The 27,196-nt window shown below is 33.6% G+C and overlaps 2 protein-coding genes and 1 pseudogene across 2 annotated transcripts; 1 reads left to right on the forward strand and 2 right to left on the reverse strand.

Annotated features, from left to right (window-relative positions):
• Positions 1-938: 938 nt before the first annotated feature.
• On the reverse strand, positions 939-10,610 carry LOC107861154 (protein SRG1-like). The gene is made up of 4 exons (XM_016706524.2): positions 10,347-10,610; positions 2,774-3,021; positions 1,955-2,279; positions 939-1,406 (listed from the first exon to the last, which is right to left on the reverse strand). The coding sequence occupies exons 1-4, from the start codon at positions 10,587-10,589 to the stop codon at positions 1,140-1,142; spliced, it is 1,083 nt and encodes a 360-aa protein (XP_016562010.2). The 5' UTR covers positions 10,590-10,610; the 3' UTR covers positions 939-1,139.
• A 25-nt stretch (positions 10,611-10,635) lies between these two features.
• On the forward strand, positions 10,636-11,781 carry LOC124896254 (annotated as a pseudogene).
• A 138-nt stretch (positions 11,782-11,919) lies between these two features.
• Positions 11,920-18,400, reverse strand: LOC107859182 (protein SRG1). The gene is made up of 4 exons (XM_016704098.2): positions 17,988-18,400; positions 17,198-17,445; positions 12,451-12,775; positions 11,920-12,294 (listed from the first exon to the last, which is right to left on the reverse strand). The coding sequence occupies exons 1-4, from the start codon at positions 18,228-18,230 to the stop codon at positions 12,028-12,030; spliced, it is 1,083 nt and encodes a 360-aa protein (XP_016559584.2). The 5' UTR covers positions 18,231-18,400; the 3' UTR covers positions 11,920-12,027.
• Positions 18,401-27,196: the final 8,796 nt, after the last annotated feature.

Here is a 27,196-nt window from a genome sequence, read left to right on the forward strand (position 1 = left end):
TTTGACCCTTTAAGTTGGTCAATGTCACCAATCCTTCATTCAAGACTTAAGACACCTTTCCTTCAATTTTCTCTAGAAACTCATTACTCCCAAAGAGCTTGAGAGAACCAATACTGTTTTAATGAAACAATGTTGTGATGACATTCATTGCATACAACAGCCAAGGCAACACAACTGTTGTGTGTGCGAACCAAAATCCCATATTGATAGCTAAAGGAATTAGGAAGCTACATATAAGGTGTAGGATTTCTTAATAGTGTGAGATCTTTGGAGAAAAATCATGTGGGTTTGGCCCAAAGCATACAATATCACACAGAGTGCCATTGGGCTGGCTGAACCCAACAACAACAGAAGAAGAGATCATTCAGGCACCTGGGTAAAGAGGGATACAATTATCATGTGGACAAAAGCAAAGAACAGCTATTACAAGAGCAATACTCAAGGATCCGAAGATTCTTTTGCTAGACGGCTAATGGTAAACAGGACGAATTGGATCGAGTAATGGTAAACAGGACGACTGTGGTTGTAGCTCTTCGCTTAACCACAATCAAAGGGGCTGATGTCATTGCTGTTGTGAAGAATGGAGTCATTGCTGAGAAAGGAAGACATATGTTCTTATGAAAATAAATGGAGTTTATGCATCCTTAGTAGCATTGCATATGACCTCAGCCTGATTACTGAAATCAAGATTGTTTCTTCAACTCGTGACAAGAACTAGATAAGGTCTACTAGTCTATTGGGGGGTGATATGATTTGTATCAGAAAATATTGTGCATCACCAATCTTACTTTTCTCGATATTCATTTTTAATATATTTTGTACGAACCTGACACGCTTAGAAGATGAATTTTGTCCTTCAATGTACCGATCATGACTTCTTTGTCGGATTATTACATTACACTAGAAATTAAAATCAAAGAAGATGCATATACGTATTTGTAGATATGGAAAATATTTTATGCCTGAAATCAGGAGTTCTTGAAAATTTTAATACTGTTAATTTCCAACTGAAGTTGATGAAACACTTCTTAAGAAATTAACACATAGTAACAATTACTAGAAGAAAATAATCCATAAGTATCATATAGGATAATTACTTGACATAATTCATAAGTATCTAGAGCCAATATTGTAAAGCTTCAAATTGCTGGATTCTCAGAATTTTCAATTCTCATGACATCCAAGTATGATTTCTTATCATATTTACGAGCAAAATAACCTCTGACATAATCTACAGCTCCAATACTTCTGAACTTTGCTGGATTTTTAGCAGAAATGATACTTGGAGCAGGACCAATTTGTCTGTCAAATTTTGTGCTGTAAAATGTTGCAATTGAGAGTCTTTCCTTTTTGCTGTTAACCATTGCTCTATGCTCAATGCTACGGTAGGCTCCATTTGTCACTATCTGCAGATAAACATGTTGGTATATCAGACTCATTAAAACTATTATGCTTGTCGAACTCATCGTAAGTCCAAACTTATGTGGAGTCAGTATTGTAAATATACTTTTCATTTAACAAAGTACAGGATATCAAGAAGTATAGACTTAACAGTTTGATGTGCAAAACTAGCACCAGATCTGATAACAAAAAAGTGAAAAAATGTAGTCTAACAAGGCTTTATGCTCCTTTACGCGCCCTGTAGCAAGAAATGATGTATTCTGTTGTATATAGTCCTTCCCATAAGTTTCAGTATTGACACTGACAGCGTAAATAATATTTACACTACAATCACTTCAAGGTAATTACATGTTATGTTGCTCGAATTCTTCAAATATGACACTGCATATGTGCATTGTTTTTTTTTGGAAGATCAGGGTGCGATGACATCTTATGCAGAGTCTGAGCAACATAGACTACATTATGAGTCGATAGCTGGATAAAAATGATAACTGACCTGCAAACTAAGATTCTTTCCTAATGTAAAGGCGATTCATAGAAGCTTATTAATTACCTCCAAGATATCACCAATGTTGATAATGAAGGCATCAGGAAGAGGACGGATAGAAATCCACACACCATCTTTCTTGATTTGAAGTCCTTCCATTTGGTTGAGTTGAAGGAGAATTGTGAGGGCAGCAGCATCTGAATGAGAAGTGAGTCCAATCACTTTATCTGGTTGTGGACATGGTGGATAATAATTCATCCTCATTGATTGTCTTCCTTCACCAAACATTTCCCTAATGTATTCTTCATCCATATTCAATGTTTTTGCTAGAAAATCAATAATCTTCAAAGCCAATATTTTCAGCTCAGCTGCATATAGTTCCACTGTTTCTCTGTTTCAATACAACAACTAATTAGCCAACATCCTGCATATTAGTTGGCATGAGACAAACACACATCTCAAGTTTAACTCGAATTTAACTTATGTATACTGAAAATAACGTAAATAATTTTAACACTCCAATCAGTATATTTCAACCTACGTTAGTTTCCAAAACTATTGCTACATTCATGTCGAACCCTCCAAAGTTACACTAATTTTGGAGGATTCAACATACACACATAAGACATTTTTAAGAGTCTGAGAGACGATTTTAACATGTGTAACAGGTAACCAGGCTTATTTTTAGGTTACAACTACCACTATTTTATGAATGCTTACATGCATTAATCATTTAGGTGACATGAAAAATGATGATGTAAAATTCTTTTGCACTTTCAGATTTATCAGAAAGGAAAAAAAAAATTCAAAAGCAAGTAAAAATAAAGTAAAGAAGGAAAAGAAAGGTCATTTCCTTACGTGTTTGTTAGGCAGGGGAATTAATACCTGAATGGTTGAGGGAGTTGGGAGAAAATATGTTGTTTTCTGAGATAAGGAGGATTGGTTGCCAAGAAAAACATATCAGCCCAATCAAGTTTCTGATCCTCAGAGACAACAAAAGCTTGCCCATAACCATCCATATCACCATCCACTTGCTTCAACTTTTTCTTGTCTTCCAATGGAAGGTTGAAGAAATCTTGAGTATCCTTCTTCACTTTATCAATTGCTGAGTCACTCACTCCATGATTTATTAGCTGTAAGTATTAATTATGCATCATTCATTACCAAAACCAACAATATAACAAGGAATGTGCAATTAAATTAATTTTCTTAAAAAACCCAGCGTTTAAAAGTGAAACAAAAAAGAGAGAACAAAAGAAAACCCAATAGCACACGAGCTAATTCTCCCTCAAGCACTAGTTTTCATAATTACATTTTATATCATTAAAAAGCGTTCGAACACATGATTAGGGTGTCCGAATATATTGTTAAGGCGATATATGGTTAAGTCGTAGTAGATTCATGTATATCAGATACATGTATGTAGATTTGTATGTATTCGGTGTTAGGCAATAGTATAATTGTATAGACAGAATATTCTCTTTCCTAGAATAGGATTTTATTAATGATTGTGCAATTATAACAATATATATTCTTTCCTAGAATAGAACTCTAACCTACAGTTGTATAGCTATAAGTATTTCATTATGTATTATGGAATGAGATAAGTTGCTATTCAGAAAATCTTGGTTTCTCTTGTTTCTCTGTCATGGTATCAAGAGCCACCATCAAATTTTTTTTTCTTTCTTTTTCCATGCTTTTTGTATTCTTTGCACAGGTACTTTGCTACCTTCTTAAGTTCCTTTTGTTCTCTCTATTTTTTCCCCACTCTTTTGTAATCAATCGATCAATGGATTCACAATCCTCTTCGCACGATTTGCTCTCCACAAAATTAGATGGTTCCAATTTTATTCTTTGGGAATTCCACTTTGGAATCTTTGTTCAAGGCAAGGGCCTTTCTAGGTTGTTAGATGGATCTGCTCGTCCACCAACAGATGCAAAAGAGTTGGATCTTTGAAAATTGAATAATGCGAAGGTAATCGCTTGGATGTTGAATTTGGTACATGCTGATATTGCTATGGGGCTTAGACCTTTCAGTTTGGCTTCTGAGATGTGGACCCACCTTTGTACAATCTACCAACAACGCAACCTTGCATGAGAGTTTGAATTGGAACGCAACATTGCAGAATACACACAAAGGGACAAGAATGTTTGCTTCTTTTATGCTGGCTTGCAGTTGTTTGGTCGGAACAAGATCAAATTCTTTGGATTTTCTAAGGCAGGACTCAAGGAGGTGTTGGAAAAACAAAAGAAGACAAGGGTGTTGCAATTATTAATGAAACTCCGTCCTGAATTCGAGCCAATTTGTGGCAGTTTGTTGAACAGGGAAGTCACACCTGCGCTTGACGGTGTGTTGGCAGCCGTCTTACGTGAAGAGACAAGACTTGGAACTCAGGTTGTTGTGGAGTCTACGGTATTACCTTCTGTTGCATTACTTGCAAGAAAATCAACAACCGTTGCTTCAACAGGAAATACTAAGAGAAGTATCCAATGCTATGAATGACAAGACTTTGGTCACATCACAGCCAATTTTCCTAAGAAGAAAAACATTTGTACTTATTGCAAAATTACTGGCCATCATATTTCAGATTGTCGTCGTCACCCAAATTGTTCACGAACTGCTCACTAAGCTTACCTAACAAATGTCACTACATCATCTTGTTCCTTCCCTGCTGATCATGATCTTGAAAAACTAATTCGAGATTCTATTGCAGCTGTTCTTCCCAAAGCCATCTCAAGTGCACTCTCGGTATCCTCTTTAGGTACAAGTAATTTAATTAGATCTACTTGGCATCTAGATTCAGGGGCTTCCAATCATATGACAGGTGATTTGTTCCAATTCTCATCAATGTCTAGTGGTGTTTCTAAACATGTTATTCATACAGCAAACGGGCACACATTACCCACGTCGGCTATTGGTTCTGTTGAAAATCTTTCTAATGTTCTTTATGTTCCAAATTTGAAGGCTAATTTGGTTTCAGTTGGTCAACTAGTTGATCAAAATTGTGTTGTAAAATTCTCACCCAATAGTTATGTTGTTCAGAATCTAAAAACAGGGATGACCATGGCCACGGGATGTAAATTTGGCAGAATATTCCTACTAGAGTCGGTTCACCGTCACTTGCATCATTCTTTCAGTTTCTGCAGTGGATGTTACTCGTTCAAATAAATTGCTCACTCTTTGGCATAATAGGATGGGCCATCCTCATTCTTCTCAGCTTTATCACATACTTAAATCATGTCTTCCTGCAGCACATCACATCCATTCCAATCTCCTTTTGATATGTACAAATTGTGCTGGTTCAAAAAGTCACAAGCTTTCTTTCCCATCCAGTTCATCTGCTTATGAAGATCCATTTGATTTAATGCATAGTGATGTTTGGGGTCCTTCTCCTATTTTGTCAAGGATAGGATATAAGTACTTTGTGTTATTTATTGATCATGTATCCAGATATATCTGGGTGTTTTTTATTAGAAATAAATCTGAGGTTCTGACTCTTATTATGAATTTTGTTGAGTATGTTCGTCCACAATTTCATAAAACTATAAAAGTATTTCATTCTGATTCAGGAGGATAGTACACTAAGACTAATTTTGTTGATTTTTTCAAAAACAAAGGAACTATTGCCCAACACACTTGTCCTCATACTCCGGAACAAAATGGGGTCGTAGAAAGGAAGAATCGACATATTTTAGAAACTACATTGGCTTTGTTGAGTAAGTTAAATATGCCAAAAAGTTTTTGGCCCAAAGCAGTACATACTTCTGTATATTTGATCAATAGACAAACTTCCCCAGTCATTGAAAATGAGACACCATACTTTAAATTATTTCATAGTAAGCCTGATTATTCTCACTTGTGGGTTTTTGGTTGTGTTTGCTTTGTACATCTTCCAGCACATGAACGACATAAGCTTTCAGCAAAGGCAGCATAATCCATTTTTGTGGGATACAGTGACACACAAAAGGGGTATCTCTGTTATGATGCATCTCATCGTCAGCTTCGAATATCTAGACATATTATTTTCTTTGAGGATCAGTTTTCTTGCAAACACTATGTTAAATATGCTTCAGAATCTCTCTCTTTTTTGTACAAGTTTGATGATGATGTGGTAGCTACTGACCCCCTCAGCTTGAGTCTTCAAAACAACCCGTGGACTATGATAATGGTGATCTCCAACCTTCATCTTCTTCAAGTACTGATCCTCCACTTGAATCTCCAGAACAACCCATGAACAATAGTAATGAAGCTCTCCAACGTTCATCTCTTTCTGGTATTGACTCTACATCGTCATTCTCATCTTTGGAAAATGGAACCTCTCATTAAGTTACTCCTTCATTTTGGTCTAGTAGAACAAATCCCCATGCTCCCGAACGACTTGGCTACTCTCCAAGGAAATTCGGTAAGTCCTATGCCTTGTATACCATACTATATTCTGTTGAGGTTCCTACATCTTATTCCCAGGCTTCTACACAAACCTACTTGAAAAAGGAAATGTCGAACGAGCTTTGTGCACTGAATGAAAATTCAACTTTGGACTTTGTTGATAAACCAACGGATGGAGTTCTCATTGGAAGTAAGAGGGTGTATTCCATTAAAATGAAGGTAGATGGTATAATTGATCGCTATAAAGCTCGATTGGTTGCTTAAGGGTACAAAAAGGAGTATAGGGTGGATTATGAGGAGACTTTTGCACCTTTTGCTAAGATGACAACGGTACGGATATTATTGGCCTTGACTTCAATTAAAGGTTGGACTTTACCTCAGTTGGATATGAAAAATGTGTTTCTTCACAGTGATCTGGAAGAAGCTATGTTTATGAAACTAGTGATCTGGAAGAAGTTGTGTTTATGAAACCACCACCTGGGTGTGTTCTGCCGAGACCAAATATAGTTTGTCGTCTTCGAAAATCTCTTTATGGCCTAAAACAGGCTCCCAGATCTTGGTTTGACAAATTTCGATCCACGATTCAAACTTCAAGCTTCTCTCAAAGTTCTTTAGATTATTCCTTGTTTCTTCATACTTCTCCGGTAGGTATTACAGTACTTCACATCTATGTTGATGATATCATTATCACCGGAAATGATTAAGAGAATATTACTAAGTTAAAAGAATTCTTGCATACCTCATTTAAGATGAAGGACTTGGGATGATTGACATACTTTCTTGGGCTTGAGGTTCTATACTTGCCTACTGGGATAATGCTTACACAATAAAAGTATGCTAGTGATCTTGTTTCTACGGCTGGTCTTACTAATGATAAGGTTTTATACACCCCAATGGAGATTAATGGGAAATATAAGGAGGCTGATGGCGAACCATTCAGTGATCCCACATTGTATCGGCAGTTGGTGGGATCATTAGTTTATCTCACTGTGATAAGGCCGACATCTCATATGCGGTACAAGTTCTAAGTCAGTTTGTAGCTAATCCTTACCGTATACATCACACTGTATTACTTTGTGTCATTCGATATGTCCGTGGTTCTACGAATCAAGGTATTCTCTTCTGTTCAGATTCTCCTATAAATCTTAAGGGATATACTGACGCAAACTGGGTTGGTTGTCCTAATTCTCGTCATTCCATTACTGGTTGGTGCATGTTTTTAGGCACATCCTTGATATCTTGGAAATGTAAGAAACAATCTCGTACGTCTAAATCATCTACGGAGGCCGAGTATCGGGCTATGTCGACAGCAAGTTCGGAAATTATTTGGTTACGACGTCTATTATCTGAGCTTGGTGTTGTTATTATATCTCCTACAGTGTTATATGCTGATAACACTAGTGCGATTAAAATAGCAACAAATCTTGTGCAACATGAAAACACAGAGCATATAGAGATGAACTGTCATTACATTCGGGAACTAGTTGCTGACAGTCTTATCACTCTACAATACATTTCTTCTCATGATCAACTTTCCGATTTGTTTACAAAGGCTATGACACGCGCATGACATAGCTATCTTAGCTCTAAATTGCTACTGTGTGATCACGGGTATCAATTTGAGGGGGAATGTTAGGCAATAGTATAATTGTATAGACAGAATATTCTCTTTTCTAGAATGGGATTTTATTAATGATAGTGTAGTTATAATAATATATATTCTTTCCTAGAATAGAACTCTAACCTACAGTTGTATAATATAAGTATTTCACTATGTATTATGGAATGAGATAAGCTGTTATTCAAAAAATCTTGGTTTCTCTTGTTTCTCTGTCAAGAGGGTTACGGATAAGTCGCAATAGATCTATGTATTTCAGATACATGTCCATGTATCTCAGACATGGTTGGTTATCAGTGACATTTATCCGTAATTGTTAAGAAATGAATATTATGTAATTAATTAAAGTGGAGACAGATATAATAGCTATGGTAAGAATTTTTGGGTTTTGGGTAGTTTTTTAAGATAATACATCGAAACACCCCTCAACTTATCAGCAAAACTTACTTTAGACCCTAAACTAATCAGATAATTATTTACCCCCCTTAACAACTTTCAAGTGAATTAATTTCAACCTCAAAATCAAAATCCCACTCTCACAACAGAGAGTGCACTACACACGCGCCATGTCATTGACAAATCAGCGCTGCATCAGTGCTATGTCATTGCCACGTAAGAAATTAGAATTTAAAAAAAAAATTCACACATACTATTTTTATATATATTTTTTAAAAAAGTAAAATATATACTATTTATATATATATACTCTTTTAAATATATATATATATATATATATATATATACCCCCCCCCAATTTCTTTCTTCTTCACAACCTCCTCCCCCTCCAACACAAATCGACGATCTACAGATCTTGAACCAAGAAAATCAGCCATACCCACATCAAGAAAACCAATCAAAATTCAATCTTGAACACTCCAACGATCACCCAAAACAACAAAACAGATCAATACCCAACAAAACAAATCAAATTCAGAATCTAACTGAAAAACACATAACAAAAAATACTCAAATCAAAAAAACGAACTCAAAAATAAAAACAATATATATAGTGGAGACCCGTTTGATTAACTGTTTATAGTTGAAAATTGGTGGCGGTGATCGAAAATTAAGTGGTAGGGATCATCGATTTGTGTTGGAAATGGGGAAGAGAGAAGCCTATGAACTGAAAAAAAAAAAAGTTTCAGTTTGAAAAGTAGAAGAAGAAGGGAGTGACAAAGACTAACGTCATGTGTTGCGCTTTGCACAATGACTTTTATGTATTTTTTGAGTTTAATTTGTTGGTTCTTGATTTTTATATGAAAGTTTATTTTTGTATAATTTATGTATTTTATTATTGTGTATTGGATTGAAGATTTTGGTGAATAGAAGTGAAAAAAAAAAAAAATGGGGGTGGTGGGGTGTGAAGAAGAACAAGAAATGGGGGTGGTGGGGTGTGAGGAAGAAGGGAAAAAAATAATGTGTAAAAATATTAAAGTGGGCCCCACTAAAAAAAATTTATACTTTTTTTTCATCAAAACGCGCCTTTATTTTTTTTTGGTCACGTCAACTCTTAAGTGGGCAAAATAATACACTTTAAAGTTCATTAGGGGGTAAATAATTGCTCGATTAGTTTAGGGTCTAAAGTACGTTTTGCTAACAAGTTCAGGGGTGAATCAATGTATTATCTCTAGTTTTTTCAATAAAGTAACGGCAAAGGGTCTTGAAAGTTATTTCATATTTATCCTCTAGTATACTTTTTAGTCATATCTATTTCGTTGATATATTTTGAGTCATATTTATCCTCATAGTTATAATTCATCCGTCTCAAAATAAATATCGTGTTAGAAATTAAATTTGCCCCAAATTTAATGTCATTTTAAGAATTAAAGAGAAATTAATACGCATGTTTTTCTAATTATATCCTTGCAACTTAATAGTGGATAATGTTCAAGAGACATTTGCTAAATAGAGTTAGTTTAGTAACTACATATTGTATTTATTGATTTTTTAATAGATATAATTTTTGTTAAGATAACACTAATTTAATTTGAGATGAAGAAATTATTTTATTTTCAAATATACCTTTTGCCGTGACGAAGACAACGATACAAGCAAAATATACGGATAAAATTGATCAATTTCTCAAATTACCAAAGTAAATTCTACCTTCTTCTTAAAGTATCAATTTGCACGCTTAGATACAATTTTATTATCTTTCATCATATATTTACTCACGCAAAGCTATTGAAATAACTTACCTTAATGCTTTTGAAAAATACTTAAACTTCAATTATAGAAAAAAATCAGATTAATATATTTGTCTAGCTAGAGTTATTAAAGCGTATAGTTATAAAAAAAATATATATTAAAATATGATAAGAATGATAAGAGCCTTCTTTAATTAAAACAAAATACTACAACTAAACTACAAAATGATATACATGTTTCTTCATCATGATTTATTATATGACTAAACGATAGATTACGGTAGATTTTAATTAAAAATAATTAACCTGAAAAAATCCCCACTCCTTGCAAGCAGAATCGAGCTTCTTGAATTCGAATTCATCTCCAAGAAGCAAGCTTTCCATGTTGATGATTGGAATATTATCATCAGATTTAATGATAATCGGAAGTTCTTGATCATGTCTCAGATAACGCGGCGGAACGTTTTCCGGTGAGCCTTTGGCCAGCTCTTGAACACTTGGAACCGGCAAAGATCCCCCTAGCCTTGCAAAATTATTTTCCTCCATCATTAGTTATTAGTATAACCTGAAATGATTAACTACTAAACTTCTTGTAATGCTAATACCCGCAAACATATAGTATAATATAGTGCGGGCACGCCGAACCGAATATTATATTTTAGAAGAAAATACAATATGAGTAAATTATAATATCCATATTCGCATCTAATGTGCTAGTCCAAGTAAAAAGCAACATACATTAAGTCACGAGGCCCTGCACTTTCCATTTAACTACTAGTATTAGTAGAATATTCAAGAAAGACAAAAATTTTGTATTACATAATAAGAACTTTTTAATTTATTTTTATTACTTTCTTCTTTAATCTAATTTACAGAAATTGTCATCTTTATATTTAGCACATTCTTTCCATCCAACATCTACCTAACACAATGTCATCACACGTATTTTTAATTAAAAAAATATAAAATAAATATTTAATGAATCAGAAAGAAAGAGCACTTGAAACTGTGACTCCCAATGAGCTTAAGAGAACCAATACTGTTTAATCAAAACAATTTGTGACAACGTTGCCTACAACAGCCAAGGCAACACAACAGAAGAAGAGATCATTCAAGCAGCAAAATCAGCAAATGCACACAACTTTATATCCTCATTGCCTCAAGGATTTGATACGTCAGTTGGGGAAAGAGGGATACAATTATCAGGTGGACAAAAGCAAAGAATAGCTATTGCAAGAGCAATACTGAAGGACCCAAAGATCCTTTTATTAGATGAGGCAACAAGTGCGTTAGATGCAGAATCAGAACGTATAGTACAAGAAGCATTGGATCGAGTAATGGTAAACAGGACGACATCGTTTAACCACAATCAAAGGGACTGATGTCATTGCTGAGAAAGGAAGACATGATGTTCTTATGAACATAAACGATGGATTTTATGAATCCTTAGTAGCATTGAGTATGACTTCAGCCTGAGTACTGAAATCAAGATTATTTCTTCAACTCGTGACCAAGAACTAAATAAGTTCTACTAGTCTATTGGGGGTGATATATGATTTGTATCAGAAAATACTGTGAATCACCGGTCTTACTTTTCTCGATAAAATTCTTTTCTAATATATTTTGTATGAACATGACACACTTGGAAGTTGGAAGGTGAATTTGTCCTTCATTGTGCCGATCATGACTTCTTTGTCGGATTATTACATTACACTAGAAATCAAAACCAAAGAAGATGGATATACGTATTTGGAGACTTGGAAGATATTATATGCCTGAAATCAGGAGTTCTTGAAAATTTTAATACTTTTAGTAACTGAATGTTGATGAAACATTTCTTAAGAAGATTAGCACATACTAACAAATTGCAAGAAGAAAATAATCCATAAGTATCATAAAGGATAATTACTTAACATAATTCATAAGTATCATACAGGATAATTACTTAACATAATTCATAAGTATGTAGAGCCAATACTGTAAAGCTTCAACTTGCTGGATTCTCAGAATTTTCGATTCTCATAATATCCAAGTATGATTTCTTGTCAAGTTTACGAGCAAATAAACCTCTAACATAATCTGCAGCTCCAATACTTCTGAACTTTGCTGGATTTTTAGCAGAAATGATACTCGGGGCAGGACCAATTTGTCCGTCAAGTTTTATGTTATAAAATGTTGCAATTGACAGTCTTTCCTTTTTGCTGTTAACCATTGCTCTGTGCTCAATGCTACGGTAGGCTCCATTTGTCACTATCTGCAGATAGACATACATGTTGGTATATCAGACTCATTAAAACTATTATGCTTGTATAACTCATCGTCAGTCCAAACATATGTGGAGTCAGTATTGTAAATATACTTCTCATTTAACAGTTTGATGTGCAAAACCAGCATCGTCTTAGTTATTTACCTCCAAGATATCACCAATGTTGATAATGAAGGCATCAAGAAGAGGACTGATAGGAATCCACATGCCATCTTTCTTGATTTGAAGTCCTTCCATTTGGTTGAGTTGAAGGAGAATTGTGAGGGCAACAGCATCTGAATGAGGAGTGAGTCCTATCACTTTATCTGGTTGTGGACATGGCGGATAGTAATTCATCCTCATTGATTGCATTGCTTCTCCAAACTGTTCCCTAATGTATTCTTCATCCATACTCATTGCTTTTGCTAGAAAATCAATAATCTTTAAAGCCAATATTTTCAATTCATCTGCATATAGTTCCACTGTTCCTCTGTTTCAATACAACAACTAATTAGCCGATATCATGTATTTAGTTGGCATTAGACAACGTACGACATCTCAAGTTTAACTCGGAATTAACTTACGTATACCGACAATAGTATAACACTTCGATCAGTGTATTTTAACATGTGTTAGCACGTAACCTGTCTTATATTTCAGGTCTTATTTATCATTTTAGTGACATGATGATGTAGAGTTCTTTTTTCACAATCAGAATCTGATTTGTCATTCAATGTTTTGACTTCCTCAATGAAATTTTGTCTCATTAAAATTCGCAAAGAAAATAGAACTGAGTTGCCCAAAAAACGATTTCAGGAAAATGGAGTAAAAATAATGTAAAGAAGGAAAAGAAAGGTCATTTTTCTTATCTTAAAAGGAAGTATAAAGAAGAATTGAGACTGTTTTTTCTTTCAACTTTATTACATTATGGCGGAAAGTTCACCTTGTAGGAATAATTTTTAACCACTTCTTGCCCAGAGCTAACCAGACACCACAAAAGTGCACTCAGAGATAATAAAATTATATAAAAGAAATGGAAAATCGGAAGCGAAAAAATATTGAAACAGTAACAGCCTCAATTTCACCCCACAAATATATATATATATATATATATATATTATACTTCCAAATCTGAATACAAATAAGAATTCGAGTGACAAAATAACAATGGACAAACACTAATGGAAAATCTACGAGTAACAGAGGAAGAAGGTAACTAGAAAGAGATGAGATAATAAACCATTGAAGGGGAGATGAGAGGATATAGACTAACCCGAAGCTTCAACATAATTTTCAGGAATGTTCTATCTAATCCCAGATCCTATTTAACCAATTGACAATCGAGCCTGGATCCCAAATAAAACACTCCAACATCTCAATAGGTCCAATAATCTCAGCTGAATCAGCCCAATTCACCACTTCTAACCCATAACCCGTTACAAAGTTGACTTGGTTCACAACAGTACTCCCATCCTGAAAAAGAACCTTGTCCTCAAGGTTCGAGTTGAAAAACATAAGTTTGGGACATGAGAAATAAGTCGTTACTAGAGCAAATGTTGTGGCAAAACTAGTATTCTGACTCATTCTTGTCTTTGCGCCACTATTTGAGTCCATGTAAAAGGCAACACCTGCAACCTTTGATGATTCCTTTGAAAAATCTACCTTAGTCGCATGCCCCCTAGGACTTTCTAACACAAATTGGGTATTCTTTGAAAAGAAAAATTATAACACTAGTGGCTTTAATTGCAATTAAGTTCAATGATTCTATTAAACTGTTCACCACTCCAAAGACAAGAGCTTCCTGCTTTATGTCTTTATCCATTCTTATTGCAGGATTGAGTACACTTAATATAACTTTGGTTCCAACAACCACAAACTGTTTCAGTAAATATCTTAAAACACTCTCAATAATCTTGTAGTCACATTCTTCAGTAACTATTTGAATAGATTTGGGTACATTTTTTGGCAGAAGTTGCACCGCAGTTTGTGTTCCAACAAAATCAGCCCCTCTTGTCGCCAAAATGGTATCCTGATGCCTGATACAATAAGCTATTTGTCTTCGCGCCAATGTGGGAAAACAGAATCGCAAGCGTAGAGAAATTTCGCAACTCCTGCTCAATCAAGTCTGCCATGAACTTGATGCAACCTCGAAGTCAAGTAATACAGATAGTTTTTGCAACTTCCTTTCCCTGTACCTCCATTTTAAATGCACTATCCTGCTCAGTTATTTTCTATCGAAAAGAGAAATCATCTCATATTGTAGCATACCATACCTGACTCTTTGGAGCTTGGAGAACAAAAATGAGTTGAGCTAATAGTTATTGAAGGAATTGGAATAATTTGTGAAGATGTATAATATGCAGAGGTGCAATTGGTTGTAGCTCTCTCGACGCAGCTCCTTGAAAACTGTCATCAAACACGCGATTCACATCCACTTTTGATTTCCTCACTACCAACTCATATCTTTGTTGTTCGTGATCCCACACTTGAGTCACAGAATTAGCATACGCAATGAAGCCAAACGTACTAGTAGATCCCAAAAATATTAGTGGCTTCGTGTTCACTATATAATCGATGAGAGCCTTGAACTTGGAACTTATACCTGGATCCCATACAGAGAGATTTATTGTATCTCCATGAACATCGACACCAAAGGAATTCACACCAGGAGTAAATGGAAAGCGACACAAAATATTGTGAGCATTAAATTCCTCAGTAAATTTTCCATCAAACATCATTTCATCCAAAAGCATATTACTTGGTGGAATTCTATCCTCAATCTTCCAAAAATAAATTCACCAAGATATAGATCCTTAATAGTCTGAGGCTCTAAGAAAAACTCAGCAAGATACATGTCGTCAAGGGTCTCAAATTCAATTTTATGTTTACTAGAACTATGATCCAGAGAAGTAGCAGTAACATACCTCTTTGACACACTTCTTGATACAAGAAAACCAAGGAACACACGGAATTGGCTCAAAACATTCCAAACACACTCCAAAAACAGTCCACTAATTCAAAGAATCGAGGACCCTTTCGAAGATCACTCTCGGATTCAAGAATGAAATACAAGAAGGACAATATAACTAGGTGTTTGACACCTTTTGCAGCCAACAACAAACTAAGTTAACAACACAAGATGAAACAACAATGAGAACAACAACAACAAAAACGGCTTCACAATACAAGATACAAAATGGATACAAGATTTCAAAATAAAAGGGATAGATAGATAGACCACATGAAGGTATAATGTTAAGAACCCAAGAATGGTAACTCTTGGACCCTTAACACTACACACAATAATAAACCTATCTCTTACAAAGACACAAGATCGGAATCCACCTCCCAAGCATCAATGTTTCCAAGAAAATGCAAACACAAGTGATTCTACACTTGTCTAAGCCCTAATTTCGGTTTTGGATGCCTCAAGGAAAGAGGACTTGTGTTTCTTTGTCTTGTAAGACTTACAACTTCATTCATAAACTAATTCTAAAACCCTACAATGTTCCTTTTATAGTTATTACAAAATATAAGTTAAAATAACCAAAAGGCCCTTCAAAGAGTGAGCACCCATCCTGTGTAATTTATGGGCTGATTTGGGTGCATTTTGGGCCTCTTTTACACTTCAATTTCACATGCCAAGGCTCGAGTCCAACATGCACTCTCCTAACTCCATATCCGTGATTATTCCCGTATCACTTCTTACGAAACATTCATCGAACAGTTGGACTTTGCTACATTCAAGGCATAATGCTTCTTCATCAAGCATTTTGATTGGAGAATCGAGCTGCACCTCTGCAACTACCTTGTGGCAGTAACTATGAACAAATTCGTCGAGCACCCTAGGTGATTGAATATCGTCCAAATCACCTAGGAAGATAGAGGCAGGAGACATTTCTCCCACGTCTTCAGTGAAAACTCCGGTAGACATTTCTTCGAACATATTGTCCATATGGCCTGAATGTTCATCAATGAAAGTGTCAAGTAGACCCCGATGACCCTCAACATTATCCACAGGGCTTGTGTTTGCTTCGGCCAAAGGAGAAACAATCTCTCCGATACAGACTGTAGTAGCACTAATCCGTGCATCTGCTACTATAAGCTGATGAGACGGACATGAATATTTCTCCTCGATCTACTATAGCAAAGTTAAAAAACTGGTAATTTGAGCATCCATCAGAGGAGATTTTTCATAGGTTCGTTTTCGAAAATGCAACGCTAACTTCTCCTTGAAATGCTTCCTATTAAAAAATTAATTGTTGCGAAACATCCAACGGAACCACTCGAGGGCCTCACCATCCAGATAATAAGAAGGAAGAGGTAGCCAGTGTTCCTCCGAGAAGCCCAGGAAAGTGAAGTACCACTCTGCCCTAGAAATTCAATCCTCTGAATTATCGGTGCCATTGAAGTGATCTAATACCATTATTGCCATTAGAGTACGGAAATGAAAGCACCAATGTAACAACCTCAATTTCACACCACAACTCTAAATATATATAATATATATATATTAGTGTTCCAAATCCGAATACAAATAAGAATTTGAGTGACAAATAACAATGGACAAACACTAATGGAAAATCTACGAGTAACAGAGGAAGAAGATAACTAGAAGGAGATGATAATAGGCCATTGAAGGGGAGATGAGAGGATATAGACTAAGCTGAAGCTTCAACATAATTTGCATGAATGTTCTATCTAATCCCAGATCCTATTTAACCAATTGACAATCGTGCATGGATCCCAAATAAAACACTCCAACATCTCAATAGATCCAATAATCTCAGTTGGATCAGCCCAATTCACCACTTCTAACCCATAGCTTGTTACAAAGTTGACTTGGTTCACAACAGAAACAGTTTTCTTTAAATGAGCTCTATGCAATTAGAATCTAAATTAATCGGAATACCTGAACGGTTGAGGGAGATGGGAGAAAATATGTTGTTTTCTGAGATAAGGAGGATTGGTTGTCAAGAAAAACATATCAGCCCAGTCAAGTTTCTGGTCCTCAGAGACAACAAAAGCTTGTCCATAACCATCCATATCACCATCCATTTGCTTCAACTTTTTCTTATCTTCCAATGGAAGGTTGAAGAAATCTTGAGTATCCTTCTTCACTTTATCAATTACTGAGTCACTCACTCCATGATTTATCAACTGTTATCATTAATTGTACATTATCAATCAAAACCAACAATAGAAGGAATTTGTAATTAAATTAACTGAAAAGGTCATATTTATTCATGTAACTTTGAAAGATTGTTTATAGTTGTCTTCCATTATATTTTTTTGGTCATATTTACCTCGCTTGTCAAATATACCTATTATCTTAACAAAGACATGGGTATAAACTATAAACAAAATATAGCGATAAATTTGATCACTTTCCTAATGTACTAGAATAAATTTGACCTTTTTCTTAACCACACGAATAAATTTGCACCCTTAGGTATAATTTTCTTATTTTTTTCATCACATATTTATATGTGCAAAATCATTGAAATAGCTTAACTTGTTGGTCTACTAAAATAGTTAAACCTCTAATGATCTTGAAGTGCATATTAAAAGATAAATTATTAAAACATTATAAGACCCATCTTTATTAAAACAAAATACTACTACTGAACTACAAAATGATATAAATATTTCTTTATCCACGATTTATTATATGACTACGATAAATTTTAATCAAACGTAACCTGAAAAAATCCCCACTCTCTGCAAGCAGAATCAAGCTTCTTTAATTCGAATTCATCTCCAAGACTCAAGCTTTCCATGTTGATGATTGGAATATTATCATAAGATTTGATCATAATCGGAAGTTGTTGATCATCTCTCAGGTAACGCAGTGGGACGTTCCCCGGCGAGCCTTTGGCCAGTTCTTGAACACTTGGTACCGGCAATGAACCCCCTAGCCTTGCCAAATTATTTCGCTCCATCATTAAATTGTATAACTTGAAATGAATAGCTACTTATCTTCTTGTAATGCTAATGCCTAATAGTAATACCCACAAATATATAGTAGTGCAGGCACACCTACCTCATAATATATTCTAGAAGAAAAATACACCTACGAGTCTAAATTATAATATCCATATTCAAACTATTATATTGTATGGTCCCATCCCTTTCTGTTACCAAACTATTGTACCTTGATACTGTTTAAAAAAAAAGAATTGACCAAATTTTTAGTTCACTTATGTTTTGGGGAGATTTTGATTCACAATTCAACTAAAAAGATATTACTCGTTTCAATTAATCCAAATATCTTATTTTTCTTATCTCTAAAAAATTTAAAATGAGTCAGTCATATCTTTCATTATGTTTGTGGCTTAAAAAATACTCAATTCGATACATTTTTTGCTTAGAAATTCCCTTCAATTATCAAATAGCTCATGAAAATACCCTTCTTACTAACGGTTGATCCAACGAATGAAAAATGGGGCAATTTCGCTCTTGAAGTATTCAAAATAGCGCAGTTTTGCCCTTTAGAAAAAAAAAATCTCTTTGAGTGGGGGAGGGAGGTTAAATGCACGAGACATGTAACAAGATGTAAGAAGTAAAAATATAGTATAAACACTACACATTTTGACTAATAAAAAACGATGACATATGACCTTTTTTTCTTCCGATTACTATACATAGGGATTGGGTATGAATTTTTTTTTCTAACCATAATATCTTGTATTTTTTCTTGCATATATAGTTATTTAAAATCATTTTTCTACATTAACAGTAATGAATTTATTTTACTTACTTTAGAATGATATGATTAAAAAAATCAAATTTAATTATACTTCGACACGTTATAAGACTTTTTCTAACTTTAAGTCATCCCAAGTTTCGGTCGATTTTAATTGAGGACAAATATAATAGTTTTGAAAGGAAACAATAGGATACATATAATTTAGTTGCCAAATTCATACGGGTAATTAAACTTTATATAAAACACAAAAATTGGCATTATATAAAAGGTTTTCGTTTATAAAATAAATAATGGAAAATGAATATGTTCAACTCGAATGAATTTCCTACCAAATAATTTTTTAAATGTTTCAAATGTGTGAACAATCATTTGTGTCTGTATATAACGACATTTACCAATTTGTTATGAGTGATAAGACGGACAGCTTTATCTTATCAAAAGTCACAGCACAACGATTTTGATATTATCGTGTGAAGAATCTCGAAAATTACGGTAACGAGCAGAAATGTCATTCATGAACCTAAACGTTCGACAACCAACTTTCTTTTGTTTGCTAATTTTGGCAATTACAGTAGTGACAAATAATTTGTAGGTTAGTACTGCAGAAAACGACATGACCATGGCACCATGCATGTATTGAGTGCGTGTTATATTGTCTTATCTCCTTATGTATTGGATTGTGTGTAGAGTTGTTACCACTTTATTATTTATGATTGAAATGTAAAAAAATTATGTAGAAATATGTTGTGCAGAGATTCATAATGCATGGGTTGTTCTCATAATATGTTTGAGTTGTTGTATTCAAAATTTATATATATTCTACATAACTTAATATGTCTTCTTTCTTCTACAAAAGCAAAAATTGTTTACGATTACTACCCTTTATCTTCTTTAGCTTTTGCATATTGGCTTAGCTTTAGCTAAAGGTGTCAAATGGGCCAGGCCGGGCCAACCCGAAACCGGCCCTTCCATTTTAACCGGGTTGAGGGTCGGTTAAGGGCCGATTTTGACGTTAACTGGGTCGGGTCGGGCCGGGCCAAATAATAAAAAAATTAAAACCCATCCTAACCCGGCCCACTTAACCCAACCCGATCAAACCCATCAAAATCCGGTCAAACCCGGTTAAAAACCGGTCAAACCCGTTTATAAAATAAATAAATAATCCAATATACACTATATACACTTCAATATACACTATATACACTCCAATATACAATATATATTTTTAAAAAAATATATAAACAATTACACATATATACGTACCATTCAATATATAATTATATATGACTATACGTACTACTTTAAATAAAACATATGCTATAATAGTATGATATATATATATATACACTACAATATATATATATATATATACTAATTTATAAAACATATACACATGTATACGTTAAATATATACTACTGTAGAAGATATATACACATATATATGCACCATTCAATATATATGTACTACTTTAAATAAAATATATACTACAATATACATATATATATATATACAACAATATGTATATATATATAGTTACATACTAATTTATAAAACATATACACTTGTATACTTTAAAGATATACGTCTATAGAAGATATATACACATAAATACGCATCATTCAATATATATGTACTACTTTAAAAAAAGTATATACTACAATATATATACTAATTTATAAAATATAAAGTAATGTATACGTTAAATATACACGTCTATAGAAGATCTATTCACATATATACACTCTATTCTATGTATATGTAATACTTTAAATCAAATATACTATAATATATATACATTACAATATATATTTGTATAGTTATATACTAATTTATGAAACATATACACATGTATACGTTAAATATACACATCTATAGAAGATCTATTCACATATATACACTCTATTCTATGTATATGTAATACTTTAAATCAAATATACTATAACATATATACATTACAATATATATTTGTAAAATTATATACTAATTTATGAAACATATACACATGTATACGTTAAATATACACGTCTATAGAAGATCTATTCACATATATACACTCTATTCTATGTATATGTAATACTTTAAATGAGATATACTACAATATATATACATTACAATATATATTTGTATAGTTATATACTAATTTATAAAATATATACACATGTATACATTAAATATACACGTCTATAGAAGATCCATTCACATATATACACTCTATTCTATGTATATGTAATACTTTAAATGAAATATACTATAATATACATACATTACAATATATATTTGTATAGTTATATACTAATTTATAAAACATATACACATGTATACGTTAAATATACATGTCTATAGAAGATCCATTCACATATATACACTCTATTCTATGTATATGTAATACTTTAAATGAAATATACTATAATATATATACATTACAATATATATTTGTATAGTTATATACTAATTTATAAAACATATACACGTGTATACGTTAAATATACACTTCTATAGAAGATATATGCACAAATATACAAAACATATGCTACTTAATATAATAAATTAATAATATTTGGTAGTAAATTAATAATATATTAGAAGTAAGTTTTTAATTTAAAGTAGAAAACTAGAAATTCAATTTAATTTTAAATCGTTAAATGAAAAAAAATAAAAACCAAGGACTAAGGAGTGAATGAATTTGGGGAATTTTATTGATTGCAAAATGATCCAAAATTTATAATTTACATGAATGAAAAATTTATAAATTATGCATCATTTTTTCCAACTCATTCATGTTAATATTAATGGGAACTTGCATAGGATAGTCGAAGTCAACGGGGGCAAAACCATGCATTGGACTTGATTCTGCTGAGTTCTCCCGTGAAGTCATAATTTCTTCAAGTTTCAGCTCGTCGCTCGGCTCCGGTTCCATTCCTTGGTTTCTTCTTTCCGCTCTAATCCAATCTCTGAGGCAAACTAGAACATTCATTGCATTGCTTCTCAATGAGTGTCGGTTGTCTCCAAGCTGTTGTCGTCCCTGACTAAAGGCGCTCTCTGATGCAACGGTTCACATTGGAACATTCAAGATATCTCTAGTTAATCTTAAAAGCACAGGATATTGTGTTTCATTACTCCTCCACCAATCCAACGTGTTGATCCGTCATCTGCGATCCTCTGGTGCCGTCCGAAGATAATATTTCAGCTCTTCTCGATAAGTTGATGTGTAAGTTCTCTCATCAACACTGTTCCAACAATTTAAATCATAAAACGAATCAGAAAAACCACTATGTGTCGGCCTTTTAGAAGATGATGGCTCCTCGGGAGGATGAGGAGCAACAGTTGGAGTGATATTTGTAGGTACGGCTAAATCAAATAAATCAGCATAGTGATTATATAATTTTTCTATGTAATCCTTTGCATCAGCCGTAGCCGTCCACAAATCAGGTTGTACTTGTTCAGAATCATGGTTAGTATTTATTTCTAAGTTAGTATAAATAAGAGTACTAAAGTGACACATATGATTATATTTCATGCACGGATTTAGCATAGCACCAACCAAGTAAATAGGGGGAATCGGAAAAAAATATTTTTTAAATTTCGTAAACATGGCGCCAACAGCTTCTTTATAACCTTCTTTATTTTTATATTCTTTGAGCAAACCAGAAATATCAGTTATATATGTCAAAATATTACAAACAGTAGGATAATAAGCACCGGAAAATTCAACCGTAGCTACATAAATTTTTTCTAAAAACTTAACAAGATCATTAATTACAACCAATCAGAATTATGTAGCATGCAATTAGCAGAATCAGCAAATGAACCGCAATGTTGGTTAAAAGCTAGTGTAATAGGAATTCTATATTTATAACAAGTTTTTAAAAATTCATACGTAGAATTTCATCTAGTATCAATTTCCTCAAGCATCAACATCGGTGTACGTTCATTTTCTTGACATTTAACTTTAAATTCTCGATCTACGATTATTTCCTTGAATAAAACCAACGGCAAGATGAATTTTTTCAATATAAAGCTCAAAAAAGTCAAGACCATCTTTTACAATTAAATTATATATATGACATGCACACTTAATATGAAAAATTTCAGGCAAGAGCGGAGATAGCGTAGATTTTATTTTTGTTATAGCAGTCTTATTGTTAGAAGCATTATCAAAAGTAATACATAAAATTTTATTTTCGATACCATAATATCCGGCAATTTTAACAATAGAATCAGCAATAAATTATCCAGTATGTTTACGATCTTCATCATATAAAAAAGCAAGAATACGTTTTTGCATCACGAAATTACTATCCATCCAATGACAAGTAACGGTTAAATAATCATTTTTATTTACAGCACAACCAAGATCAGAAGTTAGGGACAATCTACATTGAATATTTTTTAACAGTGTTGATAAATAAAAACAATATTGTGAATGGAGTCTAAAAATATCAGACCGACAAGTAGTTCTAGGAATACCATTGAACATAGGATTACAAATTTCTTGTATATAACGAATAAAGGCATCAGAAGAAGGAAAACTAAAAGGCAAACAACCCACAGCTACCATTTTAGCTATTTCTTCCCTGTCCCTCAATTTATTATACTTTTTCACTACGTGACCGGTTGCTGGGTCCATTCTAGTTTGTGTTGACCCACCAACATCCCCACCACCTTTTGCAATATTTAACTCTCTTTTGTGATCTTCAGCTACATGTCTCATTAACGTACCCGTACCCCCTTGCTTGCCTCCACTTCTATGCTTATATATTTGTTGACAAATATTGCATTGCACCTCAATATCTGATATACGTTCAAAAAATTGTCATGCAATACTAGTTCTTTTACGAGGTTTTGGGGTACTGGGAGGACGGGAAAGGAGATTAACTGATTCAGATCTAACGTTAGCATCTCATACTACGGGTGTCTCAGCAATATTTTCATTATCTTCATCTAAATTAACCGCATCTACTTCATTTTCTTCTTCTATACCGTAATTTTTCTGAGCTTCTACATAATCCATATCGTGAGCACCTACACCTATTTCTTCCTCAAAAGGTGTACCAAGCGGTACTGAAGGCGAAGACACACGAGTATATCTACTACTTGAACTACCTCTACCGCTAGTAATTCGCTTTTTACTACCACTACCGCTTCCGGGACAAAAAATTTTAACACCTTTAGTAGCGACGTTTCTTAATTTATCCATAATATAAATTAAATTAAACTAAAAATATTCAAAATACACAAATATAATAAAATTAAATATTAAACAATTAATACAATAAATAAAAATTAAACTAAGAGATGGAACGACAATACCAAATTTTGGAAGTATCCGAAGATTGCGACTTTAGAAACTTCCGCTCGTACTTTGTAAACGAAAAATTAAAAAATTAAAGTGAACACTTTAAGAAATTAAATATATTGAATATTTGAGAATTGAGAATTGAGATTTAAGAGAGAATAAGATTTGAGAGAGTGAAAAATTGTGTGAAAAATGATTTGAAGTTGTAGGGTATTTATAGATTTTATTTTGGGATTAAAAAATATTTTTTTAATTTTTTTTTTTTAATAAATGGGTCCAAACGGAACGGCTATATAGCCGTTGGGCCAACGGCTAGTTTGGCCCAAAATTCAAAATACCTTTTTTAAAAAAAAAATAAAAAAAATCGGACCGGGTCGGGTCGGTTAACCGGCGGCCTGGACCGGGCTTGATCTGGACTGGGTTAGCCGGGCCCATTTTAACAAAATAACTGGCCGGGACCCGGAACCCTAAAGCCCTAAGGCTTACCGGGCCGGGTTAGGTACTAGGGCCCGGCCCGGCCCACTTGACACCCCTAGCTTTGGCTATTCTTTTTTCTTCAACAAAAAATTTGTGGTAATTCTCATTCACTAATTATTTACTCTCATTGCTAAGTGCTTATACCTATGTAGTGGTTTGAATTAATCCATTACTAAAAACAGAGGTTTTCTCTTTCGCGAATCAAATGGAAAATTTATGTTATAAAATATGATTTTTCTATTTATTTTTTACCGAACCAACTTATTAGAAAAACTCACGGTGAAAAATAAATTCTTCTTGAAACTGTGGAAACTAAAACATCCTAATCTTTTCATGTGAAAGCATTATTATTTTTCTATTAGTGAAAAATTTCAATGAGAAAATAGTGACTTTTTAGTAGCGGTGAAACTTAGTGGAATGGCAAGTAAACAATTAGGTAAGTTGGTTGTTTATGTCTAATCAATTTAATTCATCATAGTTATGTAATTTAATAAAGTGAATTTTTTTTTAACTAATTATAGTTAAGTGATAGAATTTTATATAGAAAACATATTGTGCGTATCTATTGGTCCAACATAAATATCTTGTGTAGTTTCTCATTTAACAATCATCTTTTTGACTATCATAACCTGTTTCTTCTTATTTTGGTGTCCCTACCATAATTCAATGTTAATGACAAAAAATTATGTTGCTCCCCCATTTTCATGTAAATCAAACGATGTCCCTACCAGAAGTCAATGTTAATGACAAAAAAATTATGTTGCTTCCCCAATTTCATGTAAAATTGTAAATCAAACGAAGGAAGGAAAATAGATGTGATCTAATTTGCCTTATCGTCCATCATTATTAATTATCTTATTGTTGCTCGCATAATCATCAACTACGTGTCACCCTTCACTTCCAATAACCAACATTCTTAATTATAATCGTCTTCATTGTCAATCACTATGACAGATTGGTATTCACACTAGCTACCATTTAAGATCACCACCATCAATCTGTTTCCAACATAATTTAATTCGTGGAAAATAAACTTCAGCCACAAATAAAAATATGAAGAAACAATAATTTGTATTGATAAACGATATGAGTACAAATCTGTTCCTCCCTTGATTCTTCTCTCGATTTTCTCCGTAAGTCGAGTGTCGTTAGTTGCGTATTTCTCGAACATAGGATGATCTCTTTACGAATATCCCATGATTTTGTGGGATATTGATGATCCCGATCTTTTTACGAATACCCATCAGTTTATGGGATATTCAAGATGCCTGTTTTAGGGAATATATTACCCTTTAAATAAGCGGAATTTAGGGTAAAGTAGCCTCCTAGAACTCTAACGGAATTTGGATTCTTCTTGAAGAGTTCCACAAATTTTAGATGTCTACAAATGCGACAATGAAATTTTATTAAATTTAAATCTGTACGAAATTCGGATTATATCAAATCAAAATATATGAGTCCCAAATAAATATTGTGGATTAATTATTTAAATCCAAACATGTATGGATTTAAATAAAGTTCAATCTTTATTGGGCTAGTCCATTAATTTGAGCTACAAATAATGAGCGCATTTTGCTAAGCCCAAGATATTGTCATATCCTAGAGGCCCAAATAAGAATCACGTATTAAATGACGTGGCATGTCAAATCAAGTGAAGGAGCCAATAAGATCATGCCACATGTCAAAATGATGCAGCAGACCCAATAAAATCAAAGCCCATAAAAGGTGCCACGTTACTTGAATTTGATTGGACAAAGGAAGTCCATCTTCATCATGACTCTTCTCTTTCCACATCTATAAATAGAGATCTCATAATTCAGAAAAGGATTCCAAGACTCTAACAATTAGCAAGAGAAAGCTCGTGGATCAAACGCTGCAATTTCTCTGATACCATGATAAAATTCTAATTTCGAAGCTCAATTTATCATTGATGAGCTTTATCCACCATTGATGAGCTCAAGGAGCTGAACTGAGTAATGTGCAGGGAAGAAGAAAAGGAACTGGTTTATTGCATTTTCTGATTTGAAAAACTATACAAAATATCTATACACCTCACTATTTATGGACAATTTTGTAACAAACTCAACTACACATCTCAGCTATAACTGTCAAGTGGGCCGGGTTGAGTCAACTCGGAATCGATCCGTGAAAGTTAGCCGGGTTGTGGGCCGATCCGGATTTGGGCCTGGTTAAATGGATCGGTCCGATTTTGGGCCCAACAGAAAAAAATTTCAAAACAACCCTAACCCCGCTCACTTAACCCAACCCAGTCCAATCCACCTAAAATCGATCAAAATCGATTAAAAACTCGGTCAAAGCCGGTCAAAAAAAAATTCTCCAATATACACTATATATACCCACCTATATACATTTTAAATATATTAAATAGTATATATACACTATATATATATATATATATATATATATA

This window comes from Capsicum annuum, chromosome 2 (assembly GCF_002878395.1).
Source record: "Capsicum annuum cultivar UCD-10X-F1 chromosome 2, UCD10Xv1.1, whole genome shotgun sequence".
NCBI classification, from domain to species: domain Eukaryota; kingdom Viridiplantae; phylum Streptophyta; class Magnoliopsida; order Solanales; family Solanaceae; genus Capsicum; species Capsicum annuum.

What these genes read in the sequence shown, in the direction of transcription:
- LOC107859182 (XM_016704098.2), bottom strand. Translation starts at nt 18,230, where the DNA reads ATGATGGAGCGAAATAATTTGGCAAGGCTAGGGGGTTCATTGCCGGTA. An exon ending in GAGAGTGGGGATTTTTTCAG is followed by an intron (nt 17,446 to 17,987) that starts GTTACGTTTGAT and finishes TAATGATAACAG; the next exon opens with TTGATAAATCATGGAGTGAG. An exon ending in CATCTCCCTCAACCGTTCAG is followed by an intron (nt 12,776 to 17,197) that starts GTATTCCGATTA and finishes GTATTGAAACAG; the next exon opens with AGGAACAGTGGAACTATATG.
- LOC107861154 (XM_016706524.2), bottom strand. Translation starts at nt 10,589, where the DNA reads ATGATGGAGGAAAATAATTTTGCAAGGCTAGGGGGATCTTTGCCGGTT. An exon ending in CAACTCCCTCAACCATTCAG is followed by an intron (nt 2,280 to 2,773) that starts GTATTAATTCCC and finishes GTATTGAAACAG; the next exon opens with AGAAACAGTGGAACTATATG. An exon ending in ACATTGGTGATATCTTGGAG is followed by an intron (nt 1,407 to 1,954) that starts GTAATTAATAAG and finishes GTTTATCTGCAG; the next exon opens with ATAGTGACAAATGGAGCCTA.